The sequence below is a fragment of the Paroedura picta genome, chromosome 10, assembly GCF_049243985.1.
Source record: "Paroedura picta isolate Pp20150507F chromosome 10, Ppicta_v3.0, whole genome shotgun sequence".
Taxonomy (NCBI): domain Eukaryota; kingdom Metazoa; phylum Chordata; class Lepidosauria; order Squamata; family Gekkonidae; genus Paroedura; species Paroedura picta.
In genome coordinates, this window is record NC_135378.1 from 68,825,791 (window position 1) to 68,853,540 (window position 27,750).

Below are 27,750 nucleotides of genomic sequence, written 5' to 3' on the forward strand. Positions count from 1 at the left end.
CATGAAAGGGTAGCTTAATCCTGACATAGACCTCTGGATCCCCTTGCTTGTTTAAATAAATCATAACAGAGATACAACGAAGGGCATAACAAACTGCTCACAATTCTAAAACGTTAACGTACAGTAGTTTCTCATCTTCTAGCCAAGTATGCCCAAGCCAACAATTCCTCACAGTGGGCACCCCAACCGGAGTGAAGTGTCTGTAGTAAGGACCACATCCTATTCAGACGCTTCAAAGGAAATCCCCTGGGATAAAATATTCATACAAGACCATCACAATAAAGAATGTATGACAGGTCTGGGAACAGAATATCTGCGTCATAAGGCATGAACTCCACTCCTATAGAAGCCAAAGCAGCAGTATCCTATATGTAACCTAGCCATAGGCAGAACTGCAGTGGTAGAAGCCATACACATGGTACTTAAAGCATTCAATATACTGTTTAACACTACCAACAACTATGGAAGGATGAACCTTAATGTGCCCCCCTCTCTCTATAGAGGCATCCTCTCTGAAGCTGCAAGATTTAGCTTTTTATGTCAATAAGTTTACAATTTATATGGTTTTATTATTGATAAATAACCCATTGATGTTATATAATTTTATGCACTGTGAGCCATCCTGAGGAAAGGCAGCATACAAATAGAAAAAGAAACAAAATCGCCAGACACAGAATTTTCTGAATTGAATGGAACCAGTGAACTGTCTCATCAGTTGCATACTGTGTAGCAGAAAATCAGTGCATACTCTGAAACTCCCCTCATTCATGATCACCAGTGAATGTCGCCCGGATACAGATACCAGCTTGCTAAAGCCAGTTTGTTCAAATTCCCTAATTTCACACCCCAAATGGTCCCATGCTCATTCACTGTGAAATGGTATGATTCATTTTCTAATGCTTATATTGCTTCATTAAGCAAGAAATAATGGATGAGAAACTCAAAACTGGCAATCAACACACATTCACAGCAACAAAAATTAATCAGTCATAATCTGATGAGGCAATATTTGTTTTTAATTGTGTTCACAATTGTTTCCATTTGAAATGCCCTCAAGCTTTTCCAGAATTGATTATATTTATTTGATTCCACTGTTGGCCATCGTAGCAGCCTTGCACACTCCTTTGCCTTTCACTTCAAATGGCACTCCTTTGTATGTAGCAACACACTGGTCATTGGTATGAAGATCAGGCTGGATTTGCTCCCAGATTTTCTTCTTGGGATTGAGTTCGTTTTCCGGTTCACCTATAAAATTAAGCAGACAAATATGATAGGGAGAATTCTACACAATTTACAAGCTTGTAAGTACAACCACTCCTTTGCTTTAAAAATGCACTGGGAATTTTCAACATGCCACAGTTTAATGGGTGTTGGGAGGCAAGCATACTTTCTGATCCACATGACAATGTAAGTACTTCTACAGGAAAACCGTGAAATAACTGCCAAAGGGGAAAAGAATCCTGGTTTGGTTCAGAAATAACATTAAATTAAGTTGTGGGATTGGATACTCCATCCCATATTTCCTTTTCTTGTCACAAGCAACCCCCCTTAGCAATAGCTGTATCTTTATTAGAAAATATAGTTCGATGAGATCTGAACATGCTGGAAAAATAGGCAAATGAGATGCAATTCAATAAGAAGTGCAGAGTTCTACATCTGGGTCACAAAAATGAGAGGCATGCATACTGGATAGGAGATACACTTCTGGTAGCAGTGTGTATGAATGAGATCTTAGGGTACTTGTGGACTGTAAGCTAAATATGAGTAAACAGTGTGATGCTATCGTAAAGAAGGCAAATGCAGTCTTGGGCTATATCAAGAGACACATCACATCAAAACCACAATATGTCACAGTTCCACTATATACTGCATTGGTCAGGCTGCACCTGGAGTACTGAGAGTAGTTCTGGAGGCCTCACTTCAAAAAGGATGTGGACAAAATTGAGAGGAGAGTGATGAGGATAATCTGTGGCCTTATGAGAAAAGGCTGAGAGACTTGGGAATGTTCACCTTGGAGAAGGGTAGGTTAAGAGGGGACATTATTTTTTTCAGTATCTGAAAGGCTGCCACTTAGAGAAGGGCAGAGAGTGGTTGGCGGCAGAGGATAGCACTCGCAGTAATGGGTTTAAACTGTGTATAGAATGATATCTTCTAGATTTTCACAGTCAGAGTAGTTCAGCAGAAAGACTGGCTGCCTAAGGAGGCAGTAAGTTCCCCCTCATCGGTGGTCTTTAAGCAGCAGCTGGACACTTATCCTGGATGCTTTAGGCCAGGCTTTTTCAACCAGGGCTTCATGAAACCCTGGGGTTTCTTGACAGCCCTGGAAGGGTTTCCTGATTGTTGGGAGTTCATTAATTTTCAACATATTATGTTACCTCCCCCCCCAACTCCAAATGGCCAATGGTGGGCCTGAAGGGGATGGGAAAGGAAGGGGCTCTTGGTGGGCAGGTACACAGCTATGCTTCCCAACCATATTTCACGTGATCACGCCACTTCTGGCATTTTTCAAAGCCTGAAGAATGTTTCAGAGGTTTCTCAATGGTAAAAAGCTGCTTTAGCTACTTTAGCTCATCTTGCATTAAGCAGGGGTTGGACTATATGGCCTGTATGGTCCCTTCCTATTCTATGATTATATTACTGTTACCCATAATTAAAATTAATGCTTGGATCCAAGAGAGGATTTCTGCAGACAGAAAAGGGGGCATTATTGCCAATTTCTTACTAGCTACTGCAGCTCTTTCATTCTCCATCTTCTTGCCCCTTCAGAGCATAATGGGGGTGGCAGGGAAGTAGTACTATTTGGACTGAAGAAATCCTTTCTATCCACAGAAATTAGCCCAGCCTGCTGACCTTAACCATGTTTTGTCCTTCTGTCTGCACTAAGGCTAACCAGAATTTGGAACCAGCTTCAAACTGGTTTCTGCTTGAAGTGGGTTCCGATCCTGCGCAGATGTAAAGAGTAACATAGTTAAAATCAGCAGATTACATCTAAACCAATCATCTGGCAGCCTCTGGAATAGAAAACAAACAGCAACAATATAAACTCTTAAAATATTGTTACTAATCAGATTCCAAATGCTTAGGCAGAAAAAGTACAGGCCAACGCAATTTACAGGATACAAATTCTTTTCCATGAAACCTAGAGCTAAGGGAAGGAAGAATTATGCCCTTTCCCTACTGCTACTTGGTGAAACTGCTGTGAATCATTAAGAGGGTCACAGTAGTGGAATACTACAAAGCCCACGAGTAAGATTATCAAAACCATTTAACTGAGCAAGGTGTTCTGCTTCCTATCACAAATGCGCGAGACCATGCAGAGCAGCAGAAATGCTTTTATTTTGTATTCCCTTAGCAAAAGATCCATATAGCAATTAGTGTCTACATTAATACACTCACTATATGGATATGCTTTCTGAAACCAAAGAATTTTCTCAGCAGGCTGCTACAGCTCCTGTATTAGATATTCTCAGCACCTACCTCTAAATGAAAGACATATTGTTTAAGTATACATTTATAACCCATTGGAAAATAATTACCAAAAAACAACTAATCATCTTTGCCATGATACTTGTGGTGTAATAAACTACAGTAATACACTGTATCTGGGACTGTCCTAGAATAAAATAGCATATTCCCTGTTTCTGTAGTGACATCACTGTTAAAGCTTTCAGGTCCAGTTCAAGGTGTTTGCAGTTTCCACCAGGCCCTTCAAGGTCTTTGGAGACTGCCATCCTGTAAACTTTCGCATGGAGTGGAGAAAGTGGACACAGGGAGTCTCAGGTTGACAGTGACATACATCATTATGACTAGGTTGGCCAATATATGTGGAAGGCAGTATTTTTTGAAGTTGAATTCTTGTATACAGCAACCATGGGAGCCATACCTGACTGAGTAGATTCCTAACCAAGTCAGCAAGAGTCAGCTGGACTCATCAAATAACATCAAGTTCTCAGCTTTAGCTGACTGACATAATCTTCCTCTTGTCAGGATTTAATTTTAGATTGTTCATCTATTTGCAGACTTAAGATATATTCACAAGCAAGAAAGGGGATGCTGTTAATCTTATAATTCCTGCAGATCTAATTCAAGTTCTCAGTGTTCAACCTTTGGTGGCAAGTTTCAGTCGTAAGTACTGCAACAGTGGAGCTGTTTAAGCCTTTCTAGGCCCCCAGAGATTTCCATATTAACCTCTGACAGACTCATATCAGTCTTCAGCCCGTTGAACTATGCCTGCATATTCTTTAAGGCCAAGATGCTCTTTTGTAAGTACCTACCTTGCAGCTCAAAATTGTTTTGCCAGTTTGGAAGCCAAAGCAATTACAGGAAAGAAGGGTGGGACCCAGTGAAATATACAGAACAATAAGCAAACCAGAGGACACTGGGTTACCTACGTGGTAACAAAAAATTGGTAAATCCAGTGTTGCAAGTAGACACACGAACTTCAAATGCAAAGCTCGTTGAGAAACATTAAAGAATACTTATTGAAGAAGTGTTTTGAAGATTGAAGAATCCTTGCATATCTACTTGCTATGCTGGGTTTAGCAATTTTGTTTTACCATATAGGTGTCCCAGTATCCTCGGGTTTGCTTGTTACTTTGGAAGCCAAAACAACTCTTGATCTTATTAATAAAAATGAATGTTTTTGGGAATGTACCCCCAGGCCCCTTTTCTAAATAAGAGCAAGAGCCTGAAATGATGCAAATAAACTGCTCCAAATTAACTATGGTTGCTTGTTTGCTCATCTTTGTTTAATTTTTAAATTGCTTTGACCACTTTAATTTGAATAATTCAATCAAAGGATTCTCCTCTTTCACAGATGGACAAGACTGGTTAGCTCTATGTAATTGGGCTGCTAATCGTGTATAGTTGCCCGAAGTCAAGAGTTATCAGATCTCCCCAAGATGGTAACAGTAGGCAGAACAGCTTCAGACTTTGATGGGGGTAGGCTGGGTGATACAATAAAGGACCACATTGGCTATCAGCAAATTAGTACCATTTACAGAGGAATATTATGATTTGTATTAAACCAGACAGCTACAGAATATTCACAATATTCTTCCAGACAAAAGCATAATTTCAATACATACAGCAAGTTGGATATTTAATGAAATCTGCGTAAAACAGTTGCACAACAATCAAATCACTCCAAAGGTGAAGGCAATCCTTTTAAATGCAAGCATTATAAGAGCAAATTTAGTTTTCAAGAATAAATTAAAATCTGGATTGTATTATGCAAACACCTTCTGGATCTTATTAAAACTTGCTTTGGAATACCCAGGCAAACTCCCTTGAGATCGGCGGTAGGCTTGTATTAGATTAGCACAGGCACCACTTTTAAACATTACCAGAACAATAAGCTGAGCATTCCATAGTAACCCTCCCATTGCATCCCCTTCTTTTAAGAGAAACAACTATTTTGAAGGACATCTAAATATAAAGCTGGAGCAAACCCATTGTTCATACTCTTTTGGGATAGAAGTTGTATTTTCTGAATCATAAAGTGTCTGGCTCCAAACTGTACTGTTCTGGTTAGCTTACACATTGAAAACATACCAAAATTCAGACCGTAGCTGAAGGCAATATAATATACAGAGAAAGACCGATGGATTTTTCTCCCCAGTGCGAAGCAAGGTAGTTTCAAAGAACCATTTCATTGTTGGCAAGTTACATCTAGGGGTATACAAAACCCCCAAAACAGTATTTTTCAGGCTCAAGTGCATTAAACCTGAACAATATTGCTATTTCCCAATATTCCTTAACCTCAATAACGATATGGTATTCAGATTCGGTAACTACTCGGGAATGCCATTTCCCCCCCACTTCCATGACACCCTATGAGGACGATTATAATCAATGGTCCCCCCACAGGCTATAATGGAAAACTGATCTGGGGGTAGCTGGGGGTGGGGAGGTTGAGGTAGAGGCACCACATTTTTCAGGTCCAGTAGACCCAAGGGGAAAAATGCCAATTTTTAAAGAAGCTAGCCCAACCATGGGGCTGACTTGGCTTCTCCTAAAACGGTTCAAATGGCGCTGCAGGACAAGTTGGATCCAGGATCACCTTGCATGATGAGAGCTGAAAGCTCAACGTCATGCTGTCTCAGGCTGATTCCTCTTTGGTATAGCTGAATGTTGCTATGCCAGTATCTGATCAGATTATAGTTAATCTGTATTTGGTTTAAATAATACCCAGCTTGGTTTATGCCAAATACACATCCCTATTCTTCAGTTAATATACAGTCTCAGAAGGCCAATCTTATTTTGAAAGACGGTATAATTCCTTAACACGGAGCTATTAAAGCTGCAGTTATCTCTCGTTTCCTATCATAAAGCAGCAATGGAAAAGTTAATTCTACAGAGCAATTATTTAAGTGCAAGTGAAATATAATATGAGAGGTGGAAAGGGAAGTGTGTGTGTAGTTTTGTATAATAATTTTATTCCATCACTCCAATAAAACTACAACAAAGAAATCTAATAAAAATAAGCTGCAATCCATCATTCTAAAGCCACAATAAAGACAAATCCAATTACAGCAAAACTATAATCAGCCCCTCAAAGAAAGCCATATTCCATCAACATCAGCTTGCTTATTTCTTTCCTAAGGAGTCTGTTTTGTACAGAATATCCCTGAGAATTTTTTTGATTTTGACTAGCAAAAAAAAAAATGAAATAAGACTGTTTTTGAAACTTTAGCAAAGGGACCAAGCTATAAAAGATCAATGTATCAGTCAAATGTGATAAGTAGCAGGGATTATAACATCTCAAAAACTTTCCGCTTGAACTGAAAGGATAAAAATCTGGAAAAAACCAAACCACTGAAGCAACATAGTGGGTTACAATATACACATACTTTCAAACGGAAATCTAATTTAATGCACGAAGTCCAAATGGCCAATCTAGTTTTTAAATTTTAGCAACTGGGAATAAGAGCATTCGTCTAGATGAAGTTTAGGCATGATAGGAACAAGGGGAAAATAACATTAATTGCAGGTTTGCTTGGGTCCAGACAGTTTTATTTTCAAACTGGTAATGTAATTAGATATCATCTATCATTAAACTATGCACTAACGCTATTTGTAGTGGGGTTATTAATTTTGAGAAGTCTTTTCAGCCCTGCTACTCAATGAGAATCAGAGCTTTTTAGAAAACTTTACTGCAATACTGAGTGGAGCATACAAATTTAAAAGGAACCTTTGATAAGCAACTGCTTTGACCATCTCTAATATGCTTGTCTTTAAGTGTGGCTGGCCACTATTGTGAAACGGAATTTAGGTCTGATGCAGCAACACAATTTTCAGGGTTTTCTTTTAAAAAAAGAACTGTGTCTGAAAAGCTTATTTTGAGCTATGTTTGAGTATGTGTATGATTCAGAACTAATCTACAGCCAAATCAATAAATAAGAAATACTTTCCTACAGATTAAAAATATTAAGCCTTCATTCCATTTTTTTTGTATGAGCAACAAAATGGCTCCCTTCCTAGAATATAAAATAGCTAAATATCTGAAAAAAGGAAAATACTAAAAAGCTACTGTGCTAATATATGTTAAAACGATGAGTTCTAATTAAGAAACATTCAGAACCTTCCATTTAAATTAAGCGTAGAGATTCACAGAAGGAAAAAAGTTCCAGCAGACTGCATGCTACTAATTAGGTGAATGATTAGAAACCAAGAAACCCTAGCTCTAAAATGATGACAAAATTTGAACCAGGACACTTTTCACTTTCCCCCTATTCATCTGTAACCTCCCACAGAAAACAACACATACTGCTGGGTACATTCGCAGTTGATGACTGCAGTTCCACTTGATGTGGAGCATCTCACATGAAAGCTTGTCCTTCATTAAGGAAATCCGACCCTTCCCTGATTCATGTGGCATATATCCATGATACCGACTATTGCCATACCTCTATTCTAGCGATTCTCAAAAGGGTGACAAACAGCCGCCCAGATCTACAAGTCTTAGCATTCAGAACTCGGGGGGCATTTGGGATCGTAGCCAGCCTCTACTCTCCACTTGCAATGACTTCTGACAGCAACAGAAGGTGAGTTGTTTTATAATGGCCAATGAAGATAAAATCCCAGGTATACCCCACATTAAAAAGTGGCCGAGAAAATATGGCCGATGGTCACCAGGAACAAGGGTCTCACTGAACGTATGCCTGAAATTTGCATGCTGCAGGCATATAGCATTAATATCCAGATGAATTAAGTTTTGTTTGGGTCCAGATGAATGAAAGCTTTGCCTGGAGTGCTGTTTTAAGGTCCTAATGTTTTTACTTGTTATGAGCCAGTTTACCACATCAGATCCTCAGGACCTCCCTGGTTGAGCTCTCTCTTCAAAGTATCCACTTGGCCCCAGCATTACTGAATGCTCATCCTAATGTAATGCAGATAGCCCTCATCTCCTGTCCTGCAAGAAATAGAAAACTGCTCTTTCTAAGTAGGCGTCTTATAGTTCATTTCACAAGGAGGATATCCCTTTAAGAAAAATTGTGTAACTATGCCGCTTGCGCCTTCAAAGAAAAAAATATTATTTATCTGTTACCTGCAAATCAGGTTTCTTTTGTAAGTTGCTTAGAGCAATGAAACCTGTGTACGTTGTATATTTTGCTGAAATAATATCTCATCAGCTGATTTAGAAGAAAAAGAAGAGTTGGTTCTTATATGCCACTTTTCTCTACCCGAAGGAGTCTCAAAGTGGCTTACAATCGCTTTCCCTTTCGTCTTCCCATAACAGATGAGGCTGAGAGAGCCCTGATAGTACTGCTCAGTCAGAACAGCTTTATCAGTGCTGTGGCGAGCCCAAGGTCACCCAGCTGGCTACATGTGGAAGAGCAGGGAATCAATTCTGGCTCACCAGATTAGACGTCTACGCTCCTAACTACTACAGCAAGTTGGCTACACTTGCTTTAGAATTCATATTAAATCCAGTCACTGATTCCCCCCTCCCCCGCTCATTCCAATACTTTTTATTACCTGGAAAACCTTCAAACGTGACTCTCTCTCCAGGAACAGCCTCATTAGGAGGAGCCAGAATCTCCACCTTCTCTGGTGAACTGGCACACATCAACATAGCCTGGGATACCACACCTCTCATTTTGGCTGGCTTCAGGTTACAGAGAAATATTCCCATCCGGTTCTGCATCTGTATGCGCAAAAGTATTTCTTTTTAAAAATAAGGTTTGCATTTCTTCCATAGTGCACAGCAAGAAAAAAAAATCATGCATGCAACACATAGTAAAACATCAGTAAGTACGCAGATACCACTGTGTTAGTAACAATTAACATTCTTTTAAGACTAGAATTCAACCATAAAAGCCCGGAAATAACCAATTACAAAACACTGTCTTCTAATACAGACACAACAGGGTGCAATAAAGTTCACATTGTGTCCTGATGTGCTGGGATAATGGATGAAACAATGTGTTAGTGGTGTCTATGCTTTTGTGGTCCTGGGTTTCCACTCTTAACATTCTCACATTAAGAGTTTGCTTTTTAAAAAAACTCTAAGCTAATTATCCTTTCCATGACCAGGTGGTTTACCATTCAGGATGCAATTATGGTACGTACACTTACTGAACCCAATTCCCAGAGACAGGATGAAGTTTTTGGAACAAATTATGTTAAAACGGTTACACAACATGTACTACAACTCATTAATTTAATGCTATAAATGCTTCTGTTTTTTCTCTAGGGAAGAATACCACAAATGAACAGAGCAACTAGTCTCCATAGAGAACACTGCAATCCAGAGTTTACCCTTTGGAAATGAGCAATTCTTTTGATAAATGGGATCCAATTTTTTAAAAAACTTTTTTGTTTTATTACGTCCTAGATCTTTCAGAGCTACCCCATACTATTTCTGCAGCTCAGATCTTTCCACCCATGCAATTTTAGAAGCACTTTCTGGATTAACATCGCTGTCATGTGGAATCGACAAGTGAAAATGTTGACTAGCGATTAAAATGCTTTTAACAGAAAACCAGATGAATTGTGCCAGATGAATACTTCACACTGAGAAGAGTTGAGGATTCAGCCCATTATTTCTCACAATCTGAAGTACAAAGTTATGGAATAGTTTTAAGGAAACTGTTAAGAACTAGAAGCTTCAATGGCTTCAGAAAATCCGTGGAAACACTTTAAGGGCATTTTTATTGTGCTGTCCATCAGCAGACCAACTGAAACCAAAAAGAGACATTTCCCACCTCCTAGAGCACCAGGAATTTTCATAAGAAGCCACAGCCAACTAGGCAGGCCGGAATATTGTTTTGGACTGTCTTTCTTAACAAGTCAGGATCTGACACCACAGTAATTTCAAGCCAGGAAGACATTTTTTTTCTGAATACAAGTCTGGAACACTTGGGTGTCCTCCAAACTGTCTGGACTGTGGGGGTTCCAGTGTTTTATGTAAGACGCAAACAATACACTAGCTGCTTCAAAGCATATTGGACTGCAGATGAAGCTAACAACAAAAGACCTCTCATATTTTTATGCACTTGCTGGCATAATAAAAAATGCCAAAATACAAACCGCAGTGCTGACTATACAAAATGTGTCTTTTATTTCCTGGCACAGAAAAAATGAGCAGTTCAACCAAACATGGAAGACTGATGCTATGAAGAACCATGAGCTTCCGATGTGTATTTCTTGAATAACAGCTGCTTCCTCCCCCCCCCCCCCTGCTTCCTCCCCCTAGGCAAACCTACTGGGAAAAGGATTTCAAAAATTGTTTGAAGCCCTGTACTGGCTCAAGGTTGACTCAGCCTTCCATCCTTCCGAGGTCGGTAAAATGAGTACCCAGCTTGCTGGGGGGTAAACAGTCATGACTGGGGAAGGCACTGGCAAACCACCCTGTATTGAGTCTGCCATGAAAACGCTAGAGGGCGTCACCCCAAGGGTCAGACATGACTCGGTGCTTGCACAGGGGATACCTTTACCTTTACCTTACCTGTGTCTTATAATAAACAATCCAGTTCTCACCTGATGGACACTTAGAAGGAGGAAGGTAGTTTGTTTTTAAGAGTAAACATTTTGCTACCTTGGATAATCCTTTAGTACCAAAAATGGAAAATATTAAAGTAGTAAAATAAACAAGAAACAAATATTTATTCCAGAACACCATGTGATACATGTGTATTAGAAGATGATATCTAAAATATCTCCAGTACAACTGTATTGAAAAATTAGGAGATGGTAGTATTTTAAACTACACAAAAGTTACAGATCAATACTGTTATAGATCAGTATTTTCTTTCTGCCTTTAGGAAAAATAAACTCCACTTCTATATCAAAGTGGTGCACGTGGTCAATAGGGATGTGTTAATTGCATAACTGATGGGGAGAAACAATGAAGCACTATAAAGGTATATAAAAATAAACTAAATGTTCTTTAGCCAAATAATATATGAAAATAATTCTATTTGTACCTCTTCTAGGGGAACATGTTTCACTAAACCGCTGACAACTGTTCTAAGATTTTGTTCTCCAACATCAACCTCCTCAACATACAAAGAATCAGCATCAGGATGCTTCTTTACTGCTGTGATGCAACCAATACGGAGGTCAAGCCGAGAAACATCCACAGGTCTTGAGTCATCACTTGCAGACTGCTGCTTTTTCTCCTTCTTCTCTCCTGCTAAAGAAATCCGAAAGCATATTATCACTCTGAGCCACACACTCAGAATTCCTAATTCAAGCAAGCACCCCATTATATTTTCATGTAGTTCTGAACATCTCAAATGGCAGACCAATTACTAAAATTCTGTGCCAGTAAGCTAACAGAAGACAGTCCAAGGAACTATTGGTAATCATTTGTTGTTGTCAGCCATTCAGTCGTGCCCGACTCTTGGCGATCCCAGATTCTACAGTACAGCTCTCAAATTATTTTATAATATCATTACTAATTATCAAAATGTCTAAGAAATATTACAACAGACTACACAATGTGTTAGCATTAAATGAGGATACAATACACCAGCCTTAATACTTTTATGGTAATACACACGGAAAACAAATGTGACATCATTGGATTGTTCTATGAGGGAGTCAAATGTATGCATAAGTTTTATATCATAATTTTTTCTGAAATAATTTTACATTGGTTTTTTCTAGTTTTCCTTACCAGGACTAGCAAACCAAATCATAACTGAAATATCTGTAGAGTTACCTTTCCTTTCTGCTTTCTCTTTTTTCTTCTTTTCTTCACCAGCTCCTTTAGATTGGTCTTTGGGAGCTGATGGTGCAATTTCTGTAGATGTAGGCTGGGAGACACTTTCTGAAAATGAAGCCGTGTTGCTGTGTGCTACAGTGATCTGTTTCGCTGAATTTAAACACAAACCCATAAAATAAGATTATTACTTACAAAATTATCCTGATCAGTGCAAAACAGAAAGAGTTTACATATAACTAAATAGATGCATTAGTGCAGGGGTAGTCAACCTGTGGTCCTCCAGATGTTCATGGACTACAATTCCCATGAGCCCCTGCCAACGTTTGCATGGGAGGACAAAGAGTATTGGTGGCTTTGCAGTCTGATCCTAAACATATTAACTCAGAGACAAGTGCAGCTGATTTAGATAACTTACTTAGGATTGCTACCATAACTCGTGACAGCGGTGTAATTAAAAAGCTAAATTAAAAGTTAGAACATGTTAACATCTAAACACAACAAAAACAGATTGAAGTTACAGGGTTGGATCCAATAATTCCTTTCTGCTAAATCTCCAACTGTGAAAGGTATTCTCAGCAGCAGTGATTTCCTGGATCTGCCTTGGAGGAAGGGGTACAATCCAGCCATTGGGCTCTTATTGCCCTCCTCATACCTCATCAGACATGCCCATGAACTTTCAGTCCTTAGTATGCAGGATGCCTAGATAGTTACTGTCAAGAATATTGAACAAGTGGAGACTTATAAACATTTATTCTTCCATTAAGATTCAACATTTATTCTCCCATTAAGCACCACTGGTAGGTAAATACTTGTAGCTATGCCTTTGTTGTTATAAGTTGTGGAAAAACATGCTCAAAAGTAAAATTTACAAAAAAGGTGCAAGGCAACACTTTTCCTTTTATCCTAGTCCAATCACCTCCATTCCGAATTTCTGCCTGGATCAGTTGCTGCTTCAGAACTTCAATTTCTTTCTTCAGCTTAGCATTTTCTACGCGAAGTTTCTTTTCCTCCCTCAAAGATGCCTGCAAGACTATAAAAGACAGAATTTCCACTAGCATATACAAGTCTCAAATTACAGAAGGAAGGTAAACTGAAGGTCACCTTTTATACAAGCTTGACCCTATGACTCTACACTTCAGAAAAGGAATCACAATTCTAACTTATTCTTCATATATTTAAACTGTTTTCAAAGACCAGGATCCCTCAAAATAATAATGAGGTTTACATTCACAAAGTCATAGAACACATTTAATGACTGGATCAACCATAAAGTTCCTCCGCGTGTTCAAGCAAAAGAATGAAAATAATCAAAAAGATGGTGCTCTAGTGGCTCTCCTCTCCTCTCCCAGGGCAAGTGCCTTCTCTGTGGTTGTCCCATACGAGTGGAATGCTGGAGGATTAGCATGCCCTGCGGGACCTTTTTAGTTTCCACAGGGCTGGCAACACAAAGCTCTTCCCACAGGCTTTTAATTACAGTTTTTCCTGGCGTATAAGACTACTTTCCCCCCCTGAAAAACATGCCTCCAAGTGGGGGGGTCGTCCTATACACCGGGTGCACTTCAGTTGGGATAGACATAGCTGCCCATAGTGGCCCATAGTACTGTAATGTAACAAACTCTATATTTTGAGTGGAAATGTTGAGGGGTCGTCTTATACGCCAGCAAATACGGTAGTTGTTATGTGTTGGAGAAAGTCTTAGGAGTTCTCTAAATCCACTACTCTCTCAGGTGGAGGCAGGAAAAAGACGAGGGAGGGGACTCCTCCTCCAGGACACGGAAAGCGCAATCCATATCCCGCTCCAAGGATTGTTGAAGAGGAATTCAACCATATCAATGCCTTCTTCCCCTTGAGAGTGAAAGATGAAAAGCATTTTACTGTAGCCAGTCCAGATACTACCTTTGGGTTATGTAGAAAGGGTGCTGAAAAGTCTGATGTCTTTTATTTATAAACTGTCAGTCAGTTCTTGGCCAAAAATCCTCCTTGGGACTTAGAAAAGGCAAAGCTTTACTTCAGGCCAATTAGATAAATAACTAACTAGCTTTTCAGCCTGAAGACTGTCTGAAAAATAATCGTGGTATTATAGCTTTGTGTTATAGCTGGCCCCCCTCAAGTAACCCTGTAATGATGAACCTTCCTATAAGCACACAAGTGAAGCTGATAGATCAAAGGAATGGAGTCTCAAAACAATAAGCATGGTTCTACACCAGTTTTTCCACTTTTAAATATTTATAAAGTGAACACAAAAAGTAGTCTTGTGGTACAAGCTTGTGTCCCAAGCGAATTTTTGATGTTACTGCTGCTTACATCTTCAATCGTTCCAGATCTGGGACCCACCCTCAGAAAACAGTATGCGATGGGAGTGGTTAAGTCAGAACAGGCAGTAGAAAGGGAAGAAAAATAATGTTTCATTCATTTTACGCACAATCTGATAAAAACATAAGGATTAATGATTTCTTACTGGCTTTTTCCTTCAGAAGAGCAACTTGTTGCTTAAGGTATTCAATAACTTGATCTGCTTCTGCTCCCTTCTGCTCCAATCTGTTCAAAACTGCATTGTTGCCTGCCATTTTGATCAATGAACGGGCTAAAATCCTGAATAAAACAGAAAACATGAACATTTGAAAGGGAATAGAAAAATATCAATACTTCATCACTGTATTTATACCCTCTACCCTGCTTCTGGTCAGAGTGGGCAAGCTATGGGCACAGCCTAGCAATCTGATCTTCTGGGGTCTACACAACAGACTCAAATGTGTTACACAGAAAATAAAACTGTATGCAAAGAAATGGCTTGAGGTGATAGCAGCAAGTCAAATAAATGTAATATATGTGTATATGATCACTACAGTATTAAGTGGACACGGGTTCCATTTTACAGCTGAGCTGTATTGAGATACTAATTAATGTGATTTGCCCAAGCCAGTACACCACCACAAATACCTTAAAGCAGAAATGGCAGTAAAAAAAAAAAAAACCTCTGAGCTTACATAGAATTTATTCCCATTACCATAAAGAAATACTGCCTCTACCCACATGCATTGTAAGCATTTTAACAGTATGGTTTACAGAAGTATCATATATTTCCCACAAAGTAGGAAACTCTAGAATGTTGCTATTTAGAAAAACACAAATTACAAAAAAAGACAATGTAAGTTGATGGACACATGAAACTGTGTTCCACTAACTACACCAGGCTTTTTGACGGCCCTGGAAGGGTTTCCCGCATGGGTGGGAGTCAAGTCATTTTTTATATGTTTTAAAAAACGTGTAAGCATGTTTTGGGTGATATGGTCATGTTGACCCACCTCTCCTCCCAAAATGACTACTGATGGACCTGGAGGGGGTCGGAAAGGGAGAGGCCCCTGGGGAACATGTACTCAGCTATGCTTCCCAGCCATAATCTACACAATCATGCCACTTCTGGGGTTTCTCAAAGCCTGGAGAGCATTTCTGGGGTCTCTTGTGGTTAAAAAAACCAGGTTGAGAAAGGCTGAACTACACCAATGGTCAATGAAGACACTATTCTGACTGGCCTAAGCCTGTCAGGCCTCCCGTGGGAAGCTCCAATTGCCTACTTCTGCTTGGAGGGAAGGAGGGGAGAAAGCAATGTCAGCTTTTTCACTATCTCACTTCTGGATTTTTTCTGGAAGTTACAAAGTTACCTCGAGGAATCACTGGAAATTGTATGGTTTTAACTATAGGTATGCATCTTTACAGTTTGCTAGAAGGTGTGTTTCAGTAATATAATTCCATTTTTCCTTGCAGTTCCTAACTGCAGAAGAACACTAGTTCATTCTACTTATTTCAAAATAATTCCAGCTAATTAAATATTTAAGACCCAAGGTTTCTCAAATCCTAAATGTGTTATGTATTACAATTTTGGTCTATTACTAAAATATTATTTGAACTCTTTGAAAGCACATAAATACCATTTATATTTTAATAAGTGATTCATTTAAATAGTTCATTACTGTGGCCAAAATATACACTGACGACTTAAGAAAGCGTGTATCAATAAGTGTGTCGTTACAAATCCAAAAATATGTTTAAAACATTTTCTTGAACTATGATCACTGATAATTTAAGCTTGTAACAGTAGTACACATTACAAGTTTGAACAGTAAGTGCTAAATATGCCGGAGTAAAATATTTTATTTATTTATTATGGGATATATGGACCGCCACAGTGGGATTCATAACTACTGCACTCCAATACTTTATTGATTCAATTCACTAATAAATCAAAATCAAATAGAAGTCTTTGCGAATTTGAGAACTCGAACATGTCAAACAATAAATCTTATTAAAGTGTTTCAAATTTTTTTAAAAAACTCTTAATTTTTAAACAATGTATGTATTACCTGGATTCCTGGTTCTATTTTGACATTAAGAGCATATACCAACAGGGTATCATGCTATCTGGCAGTAACTAGCCTTGTAGTTACACATTACTTTTACAAGATTTTAGAATAGCATTTTTAGCCTGTACATACTGGGGATATCTTTCTTCCCCACTCTAATTAAGGACATTGGTACCAATTTAAAGGCAGGTGATATTCTTCTAATTTTATTCACAACCACACTCTGAAATAAATTGAGCCAATAAGGTAGGACAGGCTCAAATTCACCCAAGCAAACTTCCATGGTCTCTCAGATCCTAGCCTGACATTTCAACCACTTCAACCATTCCATCATACCAGCCTGGAACATATAATCTGGTAGGTAAAGAATAGGATATTCCTGAAGAAGAAGAGATCTTGTAGTTATTTCCACTACAGTGTTAATAAAACCACACAACTATTGCATAAATGCACTCAACAGTGCAAATCCACAGATTAGGCTGAATGCATAAAGTAGCTTTGAGCTCTTAAAGTATTTCATGTATTTCAGATCCATGCAAACCTAATCCAAAGTTTTAAATTTTGGTAATTTTTACTTGTGCTACCATGCACTAAACAAACCATGAGTATTTTGGGGGGTTATAAATCACTTCAAGAATCAACTGCTAAGGAACCTGGAAAATTGATGTAATCTCTTAACTACTTGCATTAAACTCTGCTAGTTTACTGATTGATAGGGCAACTACTTAAATATTCAAGCCTTACTAGGTTGTATTATATGTTAGAAGATTCCCTAGTGATCATTTTTTTGATGTGAAGTTGAAACAAGTGCCTATTAACCTGTTTGCTGGAAAACTTCTACACTGGTTTGAACTACCTAGATTTACTATCTAGCCTAGAAAGTAACTAGAATTCAGCACAAAAATACACTCCCACAACAGGCATAAAATACTCCAGTACAGATGTGGCCTGGAAAAATTCCATCCTCCCAGATTTTCTCTTAATTCATCCTTCCCTCTCAAGGGAAAGAGAAGAAATGCTGGTGAAATTGGGGGGAAGGGGGGGGGGACTCCCTCTTCCATGCAATGTACAATTCTTTATTTTAAAAAAATACACATTTTACTCCATTAAAATGTTTTCTAATAATCAGACACGAATTTAGAGTACTAGGTAACCATAATTCTGTATAGACACTAGTTCAAAGACACTGAAATAGTGAAAAGGTTCCACATAGGGTTGCACTGTAAAATTCCTGCATGCTTTACAGAACAATCCTATGCAGTTATGTTAGGGTTGGGAAGGCATCATCTGGGCATAGAATTGGGGTCTCTGTGGGTTGGCAGGTTGTTGTGAATTTCCTACATTCTGCAGAGGGTTGACTAGATGATCCTGGAAGTTCCTTCCAACTCTATGATTCTGTCATTCAAAACCCATTAATTTCAGTGGGTTTAGACTTGAATGACCCTGCAGAGGATTTCACGGAGAGCTTTGTACAATGCTCAAATTCTTTTAATGACTTTGGATTCTTTAGTCTTTTGCACAAGTATGTGAAAGAAATTGTCAGGCTTCATAAACACACATGCCAAGGAAAGGAACAAACTAACCTGCGAGAGATGCAGGGTTCAAGCCATATAAAATTTAAGATACCTGACATTTACACACACACCCCAATTTCTCCCAAAATTTGGAAGGGCGAGATTTTTTTGCTTTGAAATGTCCAAAAACCTTACAACTCTACATGAATGAACAACTTTTGAACAGCTACAATTCCAGATTACAATTCTAGATAGCCATAATGTGGGTGGGGAAGACAGGAGAATGCTGATGGAAATAACACAAGTATTAAGGCTGTCAATCCTCTGGCTAACTACTTTTATATTTATATTTAAAACTGGCTTGCCTGCTTAGCAGGGTAAACAGATGCAGTGAAGCAATAAAGAGTCCTAAAAACAATTCTGGCTGCATGCTCTGTCCTTGGTATGGTTGCCTATGATGGCAGCCCCAACCACTTGTTTTACTGTCAAGCTTTTGTTACTGCAGACCAACTTTGTCTACTCCAATCATGTGCAATGAAATTATCCCAAGTACACTTTGAAGACACTATTTCCACAGGTATGCAAACATATAACCCCAACCCCTTGAACAGCTGTTACTAAATATAGCAAGACTATGTTTAGTTATGATTCTTGGCTATGCATTTAAAACTTACTGCATGATCTAGCTACTTATTTCCTGATTCTGAAACAGAATGCCTTAACAAAGTTGTGTGCTCAAATTCAAGAGTTACTTCTAAAAGTTACAAAGAGCTTTGTAGAACCTAAAAGATGTTTTGTGATCTAAGTTTTCAAAGACCAGAGCCCTCTTTGTCAGATACATGAACCAGATTCTCAATTGATAGAAATACCACTATACACATGCAGTTAAATGCTCGTAATCTAGCAGACCTGAAATTTCTATGTAAGGTAAGAAATGACCCATTCATGCAGCAACAATTGCTGATGCTATCTTCCTAAATGAACCAAGACTGTAAACACAGTTAGACATGAAAGGACACACTACCGCTCTGAAGTCAGGATTATTCCTAACCCTGTTTTTTCAGTAAAAAAATGTATAGCCAGCAAATTGGATACCATCAATAAGGACTTCCCTCCAAGGATCCCTGAGTTGCATGAAGTATATTAGGATATAATGCAGCCTTCCTTTTAAGAATAACATGACACTGTGCATAGCCAGAAACATGCCTTTGCCACTCCTCAGGCCAGGTGATCAGGCAGGTATTACTTTTCTCTGCCACATGGCACTTCTGGAAATCTGTCAGGTATTTTCTCAGAAGCAGGAAAATATATTTGACATTGTTTCGTATGGTTTTGAATGGAAAGACAATTTTTAGACAAGGAATTGTGCAGAAAAAAAACTGGCTTTGGAAAAGAAACATTTATCATCATGATGCTGGAATAAAACCCAACATCCTGTATACGAATGTGGATAGATGCTATATTTTTGGAAGTGGAATAATACGCCTTGCATTAATATTCAAAAGCCTTAATAGATCAATTTTACAACCACTGTGGAGCTACTGTCACATAATCATTTAGTTAATTCTATGGCTCTGTTTGGGTAAATCATAACAGCTGGACTGCATTATTTGTCTAACCTTTTTTAGTGGGTCTTAGGAACAGCTTGGATAGAATGCTGTCTTAAAATTAAAGTCACACATGAAAACAATTTGAACTGCAAATTGGTTCTGCTTGGCAAGCAGGTCTTTTCTCCCTCCAGGTGCTGAATGTAGATTATCTCAAAGCAATCTTGGCCTGAAGTAGGCCTGAAATCTCACTCCCAAAAGTTAGCACAATTGTTCTTAGCCAAGCTCAGAGCCAAGACAAATGGGTATATGAAGCCTGCTTATTTTTTGACCAATCTGCATCTGTCCCCCAACAAAAAACCTCACGAGGGTTAGGAGGCATGGCGAGGGATGCCATTTACAGGATGTACCATGCAAATTTCCAAACCATGACAAAGATGCTGAACACATGCTAATCACATGCATTGCTTATTTGGAAGCAAGTTCCCTGAAACCTTCTCCAAAGACAATTTAGGATTAAATTATGAACGACTTCACTAGGGAGAAAGAGAAGTATTTCCAGATAAAAACTGTAGATCATAATCTGAATATTAAATGTAATTCATTTATTTTAGAACAAAGACAGTGAACAGAATGGCTTGGAGAGTTGAGCATGGATTCAGCAACATATGAGTGGGAAGGGAAACACATGTAGCATAGTTCTATTGGCATAGGCTATAGCATAAGGATTGCAGCAGAGCTTCAATTAAATTTTTAGCAAAACATATAGTGAGCACATGGATTATTAGAAGGTACAAAAGATGATCTGCATGAATATCAGAAATGTGTTGCATTATGTCTTATGCATGCAAATCAGATGGTAGGGAGAACATCAGGGCTCTCTCAGCCCTCACCTACCTCACAGGATGTCTGTTGTGGGGAGAGGAAAGGGAAGACAATTCATTGTAAGCCGCTTTGAGACTCCTTTGGGTAGAGATAAGCGGCATATAAGAACCAACTCATCTTCTTCCTATAGCACAAGTGGACACTGGAATAATGTAAGCACTTCTTTAAGGACTGCTGTGAATGGAACTCTTCTATGGTATTTAACACATCTATATTTATTGTTCAATTGTTATTTATGGTTCCTGATTTCTCCGTATTGTTCCTGTTCCTTTGTGTTTTATGTGAACTATCCTGAGCCTCAGGGGAGGGCAGTATATAAATAAAATAAATAAATATAGTTCAAGCCTTTTAACTAGGGTTTTATTTTTAAAGAGAAATATGGCACCTAAAACAGGATAGGTGCTGGGTAAGTCTCAAGGAACACCAGCCCAATGAAAAAGCCCTGCCTCTGGTCACCATCCAATTCTCCTCTACAGGTAGGGGAAAGTGGGGCTTGCAGAAAAGACAGTACACACAATGATCTAGATTCTAGATGAAGAATAATACACTGAAACTCAATCCTGCCAAAGCAGAAATACCGATATTTAGTAAGATAATGCCAGAGTTTCTCACCATTGAAGAGTTACGCTTTACTGTGGTGTGCCCTTTGCTTCTCGACTCTTAAGGTGAAGTTGAGCTAAAACCGTCCTTTTTCTGCAACTGCACACATTAATTCCCCCTCAAACTTACAATCATCACACTAAGACAGATTGGAGTCCTGCATTGTAGAAAATGAGCCTGCTCCAAGACTGAAACTATAAATGCTGCATAAGCTGAAGAGCTGTTACTCAAGTATTCAGTGTTCAGCAGTGCTATAAAAAAGATTCTGAAGACCTTAGTTTTCATTTAGATATATATTCACACACATTTTTGAAAGCTATAGATTTAAAAGCATCTATACTTACATCTAGAAATAAAACTTTGCTCAATGCACATATATTTTATCTTGTATACATGCAAGCAGCATTGTCAGTAAAATGGAAATTCCATCTCTATGACAGTACTAGTTCAACTAGCATTCCAAAAATTTATAACAGCAATTTCATTACTCTAAGAAAAGTGTTATTAACAGTAAGATTCTTAAAATTAAAGAATACAAGAACACAAGGATAAATAAAACGAGAGATGGCCCACATTCAATGAAATCACCCATATTATATTTCAAAAAATTTCTTTATAGATAATTTAGCAAAGTGATAGAAAATAATCTAACATACTGTATGACTGTATGACAAATCACTTGCAGGTTTTTCCAGAGGCCTGATCCATGAAGCTTAACTCAGCTCACAAGACCAGGCAATCTTTAGCTAAACCAGTTACTGATCTAACATCTGCTCAAACCAAGCTCCAGTTAATAATACAAACTGCTCTGTACAATGACAAAATAAGTACGCAGAACTCTGTCTCTTAACTGCAGAGTCAAGTCAGTTTTGGAAACACACAATAGCCTGTGTCCTTGATAATGTGAAAACTACAACAAGGAGAAAATCGTTCCTGCCCAATGCATAATTTTCTCTAGTGTCTTTTTGGGATGTTGGTTTAAGTCAGAAACATGTGCACACAAAATTCAACTTCCTAAAATACAACATCTATACAAATACAATCATGTCTTTAAACAAATGTTGCTTCCTTTATCTTTATAGTTTGGAAGACACCCGAGTTGAAGGAGCAAGGATTGGATGTATGACGAGTCGAAGTTTGGCCAGTTAACCAATTAAATGTTGACCAATAATGGTGACACCATTTATGACCTCCACCCCCAATCCCTTGTATTGGATTTGATGCTTGTGCTATTTAATAAAACCATATTTGTTCATTGTTATTGTGGATCAATGAAATTAATATCTTAAAAATTATAAATATAATTATTATAAATAACAAACTAGGCAGAGATTCTATAAATGTGAATGATTCACTGAACAACTGTTCTTTGATTTTTATCCAGGAACATCATCCTGCTCTAAATTTTATTTAGGAAAAAAAGCAAGTATTTATGAAAAATAATTCCATTTTAAAGGATAGTTGTTGCTAACAAAAAAATTTTTTTGAAGTTTATATAGTGGCATCCTGAATATGGGGTAATATTTCGTTGTGATGAAATAATAAGCAGTAAGCTCACAAAAAGTGAAAAGTACAACAATCCTAAAAAAAAAAAAAAAAAGGCATGCTCATTGAGGAGTGATTTGCCACCTTTCAGCTTCTGCAGACATTTTAGAAAGTCACCGTGTACGAAATGCAAGTGTGGCTACCAAACCCTTTTTCATCTCCTCTACTTAAAAGATAAACTGCCCATTATGATTTGACATCAAAGAAACAGAATAGCACTCATAAGACATGGAGCATAAGTAAAAGCCCTGAAAATGTGGGCTGAAGATAGGCAGAAAGGCTTAAGAAAGATGGAAGGATGAGTTTCTTTTCAATTTGTAGGAGTACATCAGAAATATTAAGGTTTATATAAACATGAGGTATTTCTTCCTTGGCACTTTGCAATCACATATTCTTTAGTTTAAACTGGGCTGCCACCCATGTCAAGCAGCTATCCATGTCAGGTTAGCATGCCAGAAACTTGTAGCCTAGGTACGTACTGCACTGATATGTATACTGTATATCAGTGGTCCCCTACCCCCAGGCCGGGGACCGGTACCAGTTCGTGGATCAGTCATCACCGGGCTGCAGCTCCTCCTCATCCTCCTCCCTGGCTCCTGCCTTGAGGGCTGCCCTGCCACTCTGCTGCCGGCTCACCTTTGGTGCTCTCCAGGAGCCACCATGGCTGGGGCTCCTCCTCGGTGTGGCGCTGTGCAGATGCTGCTGGCAGTGCCCCCCAGTGGGCGGCAGGATGTCAGGGGTGCCGGCGGGAAAGCAAGTGGAGCAGCGGCTCAGGCAGCAGTGACATCTCTCAGCAAAAGACTACCCCCCCCCGGGCCCTCAGTAAAATTGTCAAGCGTTGATCGGTCCCCAGTGATAAAAAGGTTAGGGACCACTGCTGTATATAATCGCTTGGCACAGGTGGCATGCTGTTCAAATAAGACTGTGTTAAAAAAAGGCCTCACATTTCTATCACTCAGACCCAAGATTCTCCGTGGAATGATCCTTGCTTCAAGTACTGATCAAGAGGATGGGCATAGTAAGCAATGAGGGTTTACTGCTAGATTTCTAAAATGAGGAAAAATCCTTAATTCTCTGTGGCTAAGAGCAGGACTTGATAAGTGATGAGGTGAAGTGACTTTATATATCTCAAGGGCACATTTCTTTATTACTATACACATAGTAATAGTCAAAGCCTCTGCCCAAGTACTGAAAACATCAAGGGGAACACCTGGGGAGCCCTGGCACAAGAAAACTCACTGCAGAAATTATTTGCCTTAATAAAGAAGACAGCTAAAAAGAAAAAAAGTTGATAAGATGGTGGAGAAAGAGAGGGAGGAAAAGAGTGCAGCCCTTTTCTGTTGCTTTTTCTCAAAAGCAGATACATCAGGTAAACAAGTTGAGTTTTCCCTTTCCACATCCATGTAGTTTGCCTTCTGTCTGGTACAGTTTCTTTCCTTCCTGTCTTTACTCCTGTGTACAGCATTTTTCAATGTGTGTTCCAGGTTTGCAACTTGCCAGTAAGTTTGGCAAAGTTTTCACTGACAAAACAACTAAAGCAAAAGAGTTCATGGAGTTCCTGAAATCAGAAAAGCACTTTGCCCCTGCTTCAGGGATTTGCTGTCAAGGTAGTAGCTGTTTAAGAGGTCACAGTAGAGACTATGATATTTCTTCTTTATAATTTCCATTCTGTCTCCCACACACCAGTTCCAAAAACTACTTATGTTTCTTGCCTTCAACCAGTTTGCTTGAATGAATGAACCAACTGGACATTCCTCAACAGCTGTTTCTGGATCTGGCTAGGGACAGACTGAAGAGCAAGACCTCCCTTCTCAAAATTCAAACCCAAGATAGGAATGGAGTTTTATTTCAATTCCAGCTGCTAAGGAAGTTATTTGCCAACTGTTCAACTTGTAAACTATAAACCAGTTGCCACCACAAAATGGTCCACACAGCTGATTAGAGGTTATTGAATTCTGGTAACATCTATAGGACAGAAATGCACTGGAACAGTTAACCTCTTCATGACATGAGAGTGGCTACCTTAGAGCTTTTTAAAGAGAAAGACTTATCTTAACCCACATTATTAATAGGCAAATTATTGTGAAGAGGCAAATACTAGTTATAAAAGTTTGACGGTCAGCTAATCAGCTCATTCCATCAGGCGAGCTCCCACCTGCAGTGTGAAGGGGGTAAATGCCCTGAAACAGATTAATTTCCCCATTGAGAAAAAGGCTTTGGTCCAAATGTACATACACATCAGTATTGGTGCTTCACACTGGGCTTGACCTGCCAAAGGGTCTGTTGATAGTCATTGATAGATGTAGGTGAACATCTTTGTTATCTTTGTTATCTCAGGAATGGGAAACAGCTCTGTGTTCCTGCAAAACTTTCCCTGGCATAGCAATGAAAAATTAATTGAATGTCAAAGGAAATCCAGTTTGCATACTTAGTATGCAGAAGGATCCTGTCCAAGAAAGCTTACTTTGCACACAAACTGGAGTGTAGTTTTCCCATTTCTTTTGCACTCAGCCAATCACCTCACTTCAAAGAAAAGTCATCTCAATTTTTGAGAGGAGACAGATGGAGGATAATGTCAGGGTATCAGTTACTATCAGCATTCCACAATTAAGGATACTTCTACCTACCAATCTCCAATTTTGATACACTTATTTCTTTCATTATGTTTTCCCCAGAATTAAATTATAAGGCTAACATATGAGCTAAACTTGTTATTCCTCTTTGGTCCTTGGATCTGTTAAGCATCTTCACTATGCTGTATGCTAATTTACCATTCACCTCCTACCATATGTATGGATTGGTAGTTTCCATTTAATTGTATCAGAAGTGTGCTTCCACATGAAAGCATATACTTGGAATTAAACTCTGATGGTCTTAAAGGTTCCACTGGACTCAAATTTTGTTCTGCCCACATTAGATTATAAACACAAGATGGGAAACACTGTCTGCTCATGGGGATACTTCCAATCTACTTTACTTGACTCAGAGGGAATCGTTATTCCAAAATGCATTAAAGAGACTCACATTTACCAGAAACAGAGCAGAGACCCTCACTGCAAGATTCAGTACACAGGACCCCAACGCTAGTTCCTCTTCCTGTCAAGCATGTCCTTTGTGAACACCTGATAGCAGAAGGGGACAAAATTCAGCATAACTTATTACAGCTGAGAAATAAATCTTGTGAATAAGAGGAGCCTGTGGCTCCATGGAAGCACTTCTGCTCTGCTTGCCGAAGGGCCCAGATTCAATATCGGGCACCTCCAGTTTCCTTAAGTAGTTGATGTGAAAGACCTCTGCCTGAGAATCTAGAAAGCTGCTTCAAATCTCAGTAGACCATACCGACTTGGACAGACCAAAGGACTGATTCAGTATAAGACAGCTTCAAGTAGGGAATTTGAAAAAGGGCTGTACTCTCAGTACACAGCATACCGACTCCCCCTTAAATAGTCCACAAACAGAATCAGCCATTTTGCACATGCACAGTGACACAAGGAGTTCCAGTTTATTTCAGAACAGTGGAACGGAGCCAATACAGAATTGTGATTATGACAGTTGAGAATACACATGCTGAGTAGCATAAGGAAAGACAGTGTCTAACCAAGAGCATGAGTAACAGTCTGACAAGGGGAGCACACCCACTGACTGGGAAACTCAACAGACTCTTCCCCCCCCCCCCTTCACAGACACAGTAGACATTTGCCATCTGGCATATAGTCAAAACCCACCCAATGCCAGTATCCCCTCTCTGCTTGCATCCCCTGTCCCCTTCACAATCATTCCACTCCCATGTTGTTCTATTTGTTGCTCTACCAAGAATCGCTTGATAGAGCCTTTATGGCAGTCCCAGAACAAGGGATCGTCAGAGCTTAATCCCAGAGACTAATTAGTTCCAGGGTTCAACCTGGCCTTTGAGCATGCAGCAAGCCTCTTTTTTCCCCATCCAACAAGCCACTACCAGCCTCCAAACATTTAATCATATGGGGGCAAGGGCTTCCTAGCCCAAGCATTCCTCTGACTACAAGTTTCAGAATCTGAAGTGTGTTGTTGAATATCTTGTACTTCTTGTTTCATTTTTATGGCTGCATTGGGAAAGTGTAATAACGGGTGTCAAGTGCAAACTTCACCTAGTGTCTTGTGTTCTTTTTTCCAAAAATTAAACTTCTTTTTTAACAGCCGACCCTAGCAGTCATGGAAGGACAGACGGCAGTGGGCGCATGCCCCTCCGAGAGTTCATTAACTACCAGTAAACACATTCAGCGCCTCAATCAGTAACCCAACAGACCCGATGGATCGGGCTAAACGGCTCTTTTAAGATCTACGTCCAGTTCTCCTAACCACATGCTCCTGGGAAGCCTAGAAACACAGCTCGGGACCCACATCTCCTCGTCCTCCGCTATTGGCATTCGCAGGTACACTGCCTCTTAAGAAGGAGGCTCCACACTGAAACCCACTTGCCATTGAGAAGACTTCTCCGCACAACCCTCTTCCCGATGCATAATTCTTTGCTCACATGCATGGGGGAAAGCAGCAAATAAAAGCTTATTTGGGGTTTGGCAGCAGCCCTTTCCCAGAAAACGGCCGCCGTCCCTGTGCAGGGGTTGCTGCAGGAGCCACACGCGTGGCGCCCTCTGCCCCTTCCACGGGCCATTTGAGCCCTCTGGGAGCTCCCCGCCTGGCCCAGAGCCCCCTCCTCCCCCCAGGGGAAAAGAGGCACCAGCTCTTTCACCCCCCAGCGGTCGCCCTTGGCTGCCACCGTCCCAATAATAATGTAATAATACATATAATAAATAATAAAATAGAAAGTAATACGCCAAAATGCACCTCCACCCTCACCCTGCCTCCCGGCTCACCCACCTCTACTCACAGGCCGCAGCACAGCAGGTCGGCACCAATACGCATGCGCGCGCCTTCCGGCCTGAATCTGAAATTCCAAACGCGTGTGTGCGGCGCATGCGCCAGTCCGAAGGACGAGTAGGAAAGGGAATGTGGGCGGGACGAAGTGAGCCCGACGGTGCGGGGTTGGTGTCTGGCCAGCTGCGGGCGAGGTGCGGTGGTGGTTGTGCTGGCCGGGGCTGAGCCGCGTTGAACTCCAGTGGGGTTTGCATACGCACGTGTTGAGATGAAAC

At 39.6% G+C, this 27,750-nt stretch overlaps 1 protein-coding gene across 6 annotated transcripts; it reads right to left on the reverse strand.

The window, feature by feature from the left end:
* Positions 1-995: 995 nt before the first annotated feature.
* On the reverse strand, positions 996-27,588 carry AIMP1 (aminoacyl tRNA synthetase complex interacting multifunctional protein 1). 6 transcript variants are annotated; one of them, XM_077300676.1, is made up of 8 exons: positions 27,479-27,571; positions 25,649-25,746; positions 14,631-14,764; positions 13,089-13,202; positions 12,170-12,322; positions 11,430-11,638; positions 8,980-9,148; positions 996-1,245 (listed from the first exon to the last, which is right to left on the reverse strand). In XM_077300676.1, coding segments are annotated over exons 2-8 (948 nt in total). In that variant the 5' UTR covers positions 25,651-25,746; positions 27,479-27,571; the 3' UTR covers positions 996-1,078. The 6 variants fall into 6 exon arrangements, with proteins under 6 accessions (XP_077156791.1, XP_077156792.1, XP_077156794.1 ...); XM_077300677.1 differs by having other exon boundaries at positions 27,489-27,508; XM_077300679.1 differs by having other exon boundaries at positions 25,655-25,746; positions 27,479-27,497.
* Positions 27,589-27,750: the final 162 nt, after the last annotated feature.

What these genes read in the sequence shown, in the direction of transcription:
- AIMP1 (XM_077300676.1), bottom strand. An exon ending in GGCAGAAATTCGGAATGGAG is followed by an intron (nt 12,323 to 13,088) that starts GTGATTGGACTA and finishes GTTTAAATTCAG; the next exon opens with CGAAACAGATCACTGTAGCA. An exon ending in AGAGAAAGCAGAAAGGAAAG is followed by an intron (nt 11,639 to 12,169) that starts GTAACTCTACAG and finishes GGATTTCTTTAG; the next exon opens with CAGGAGAGAAGAAGGAGAAA.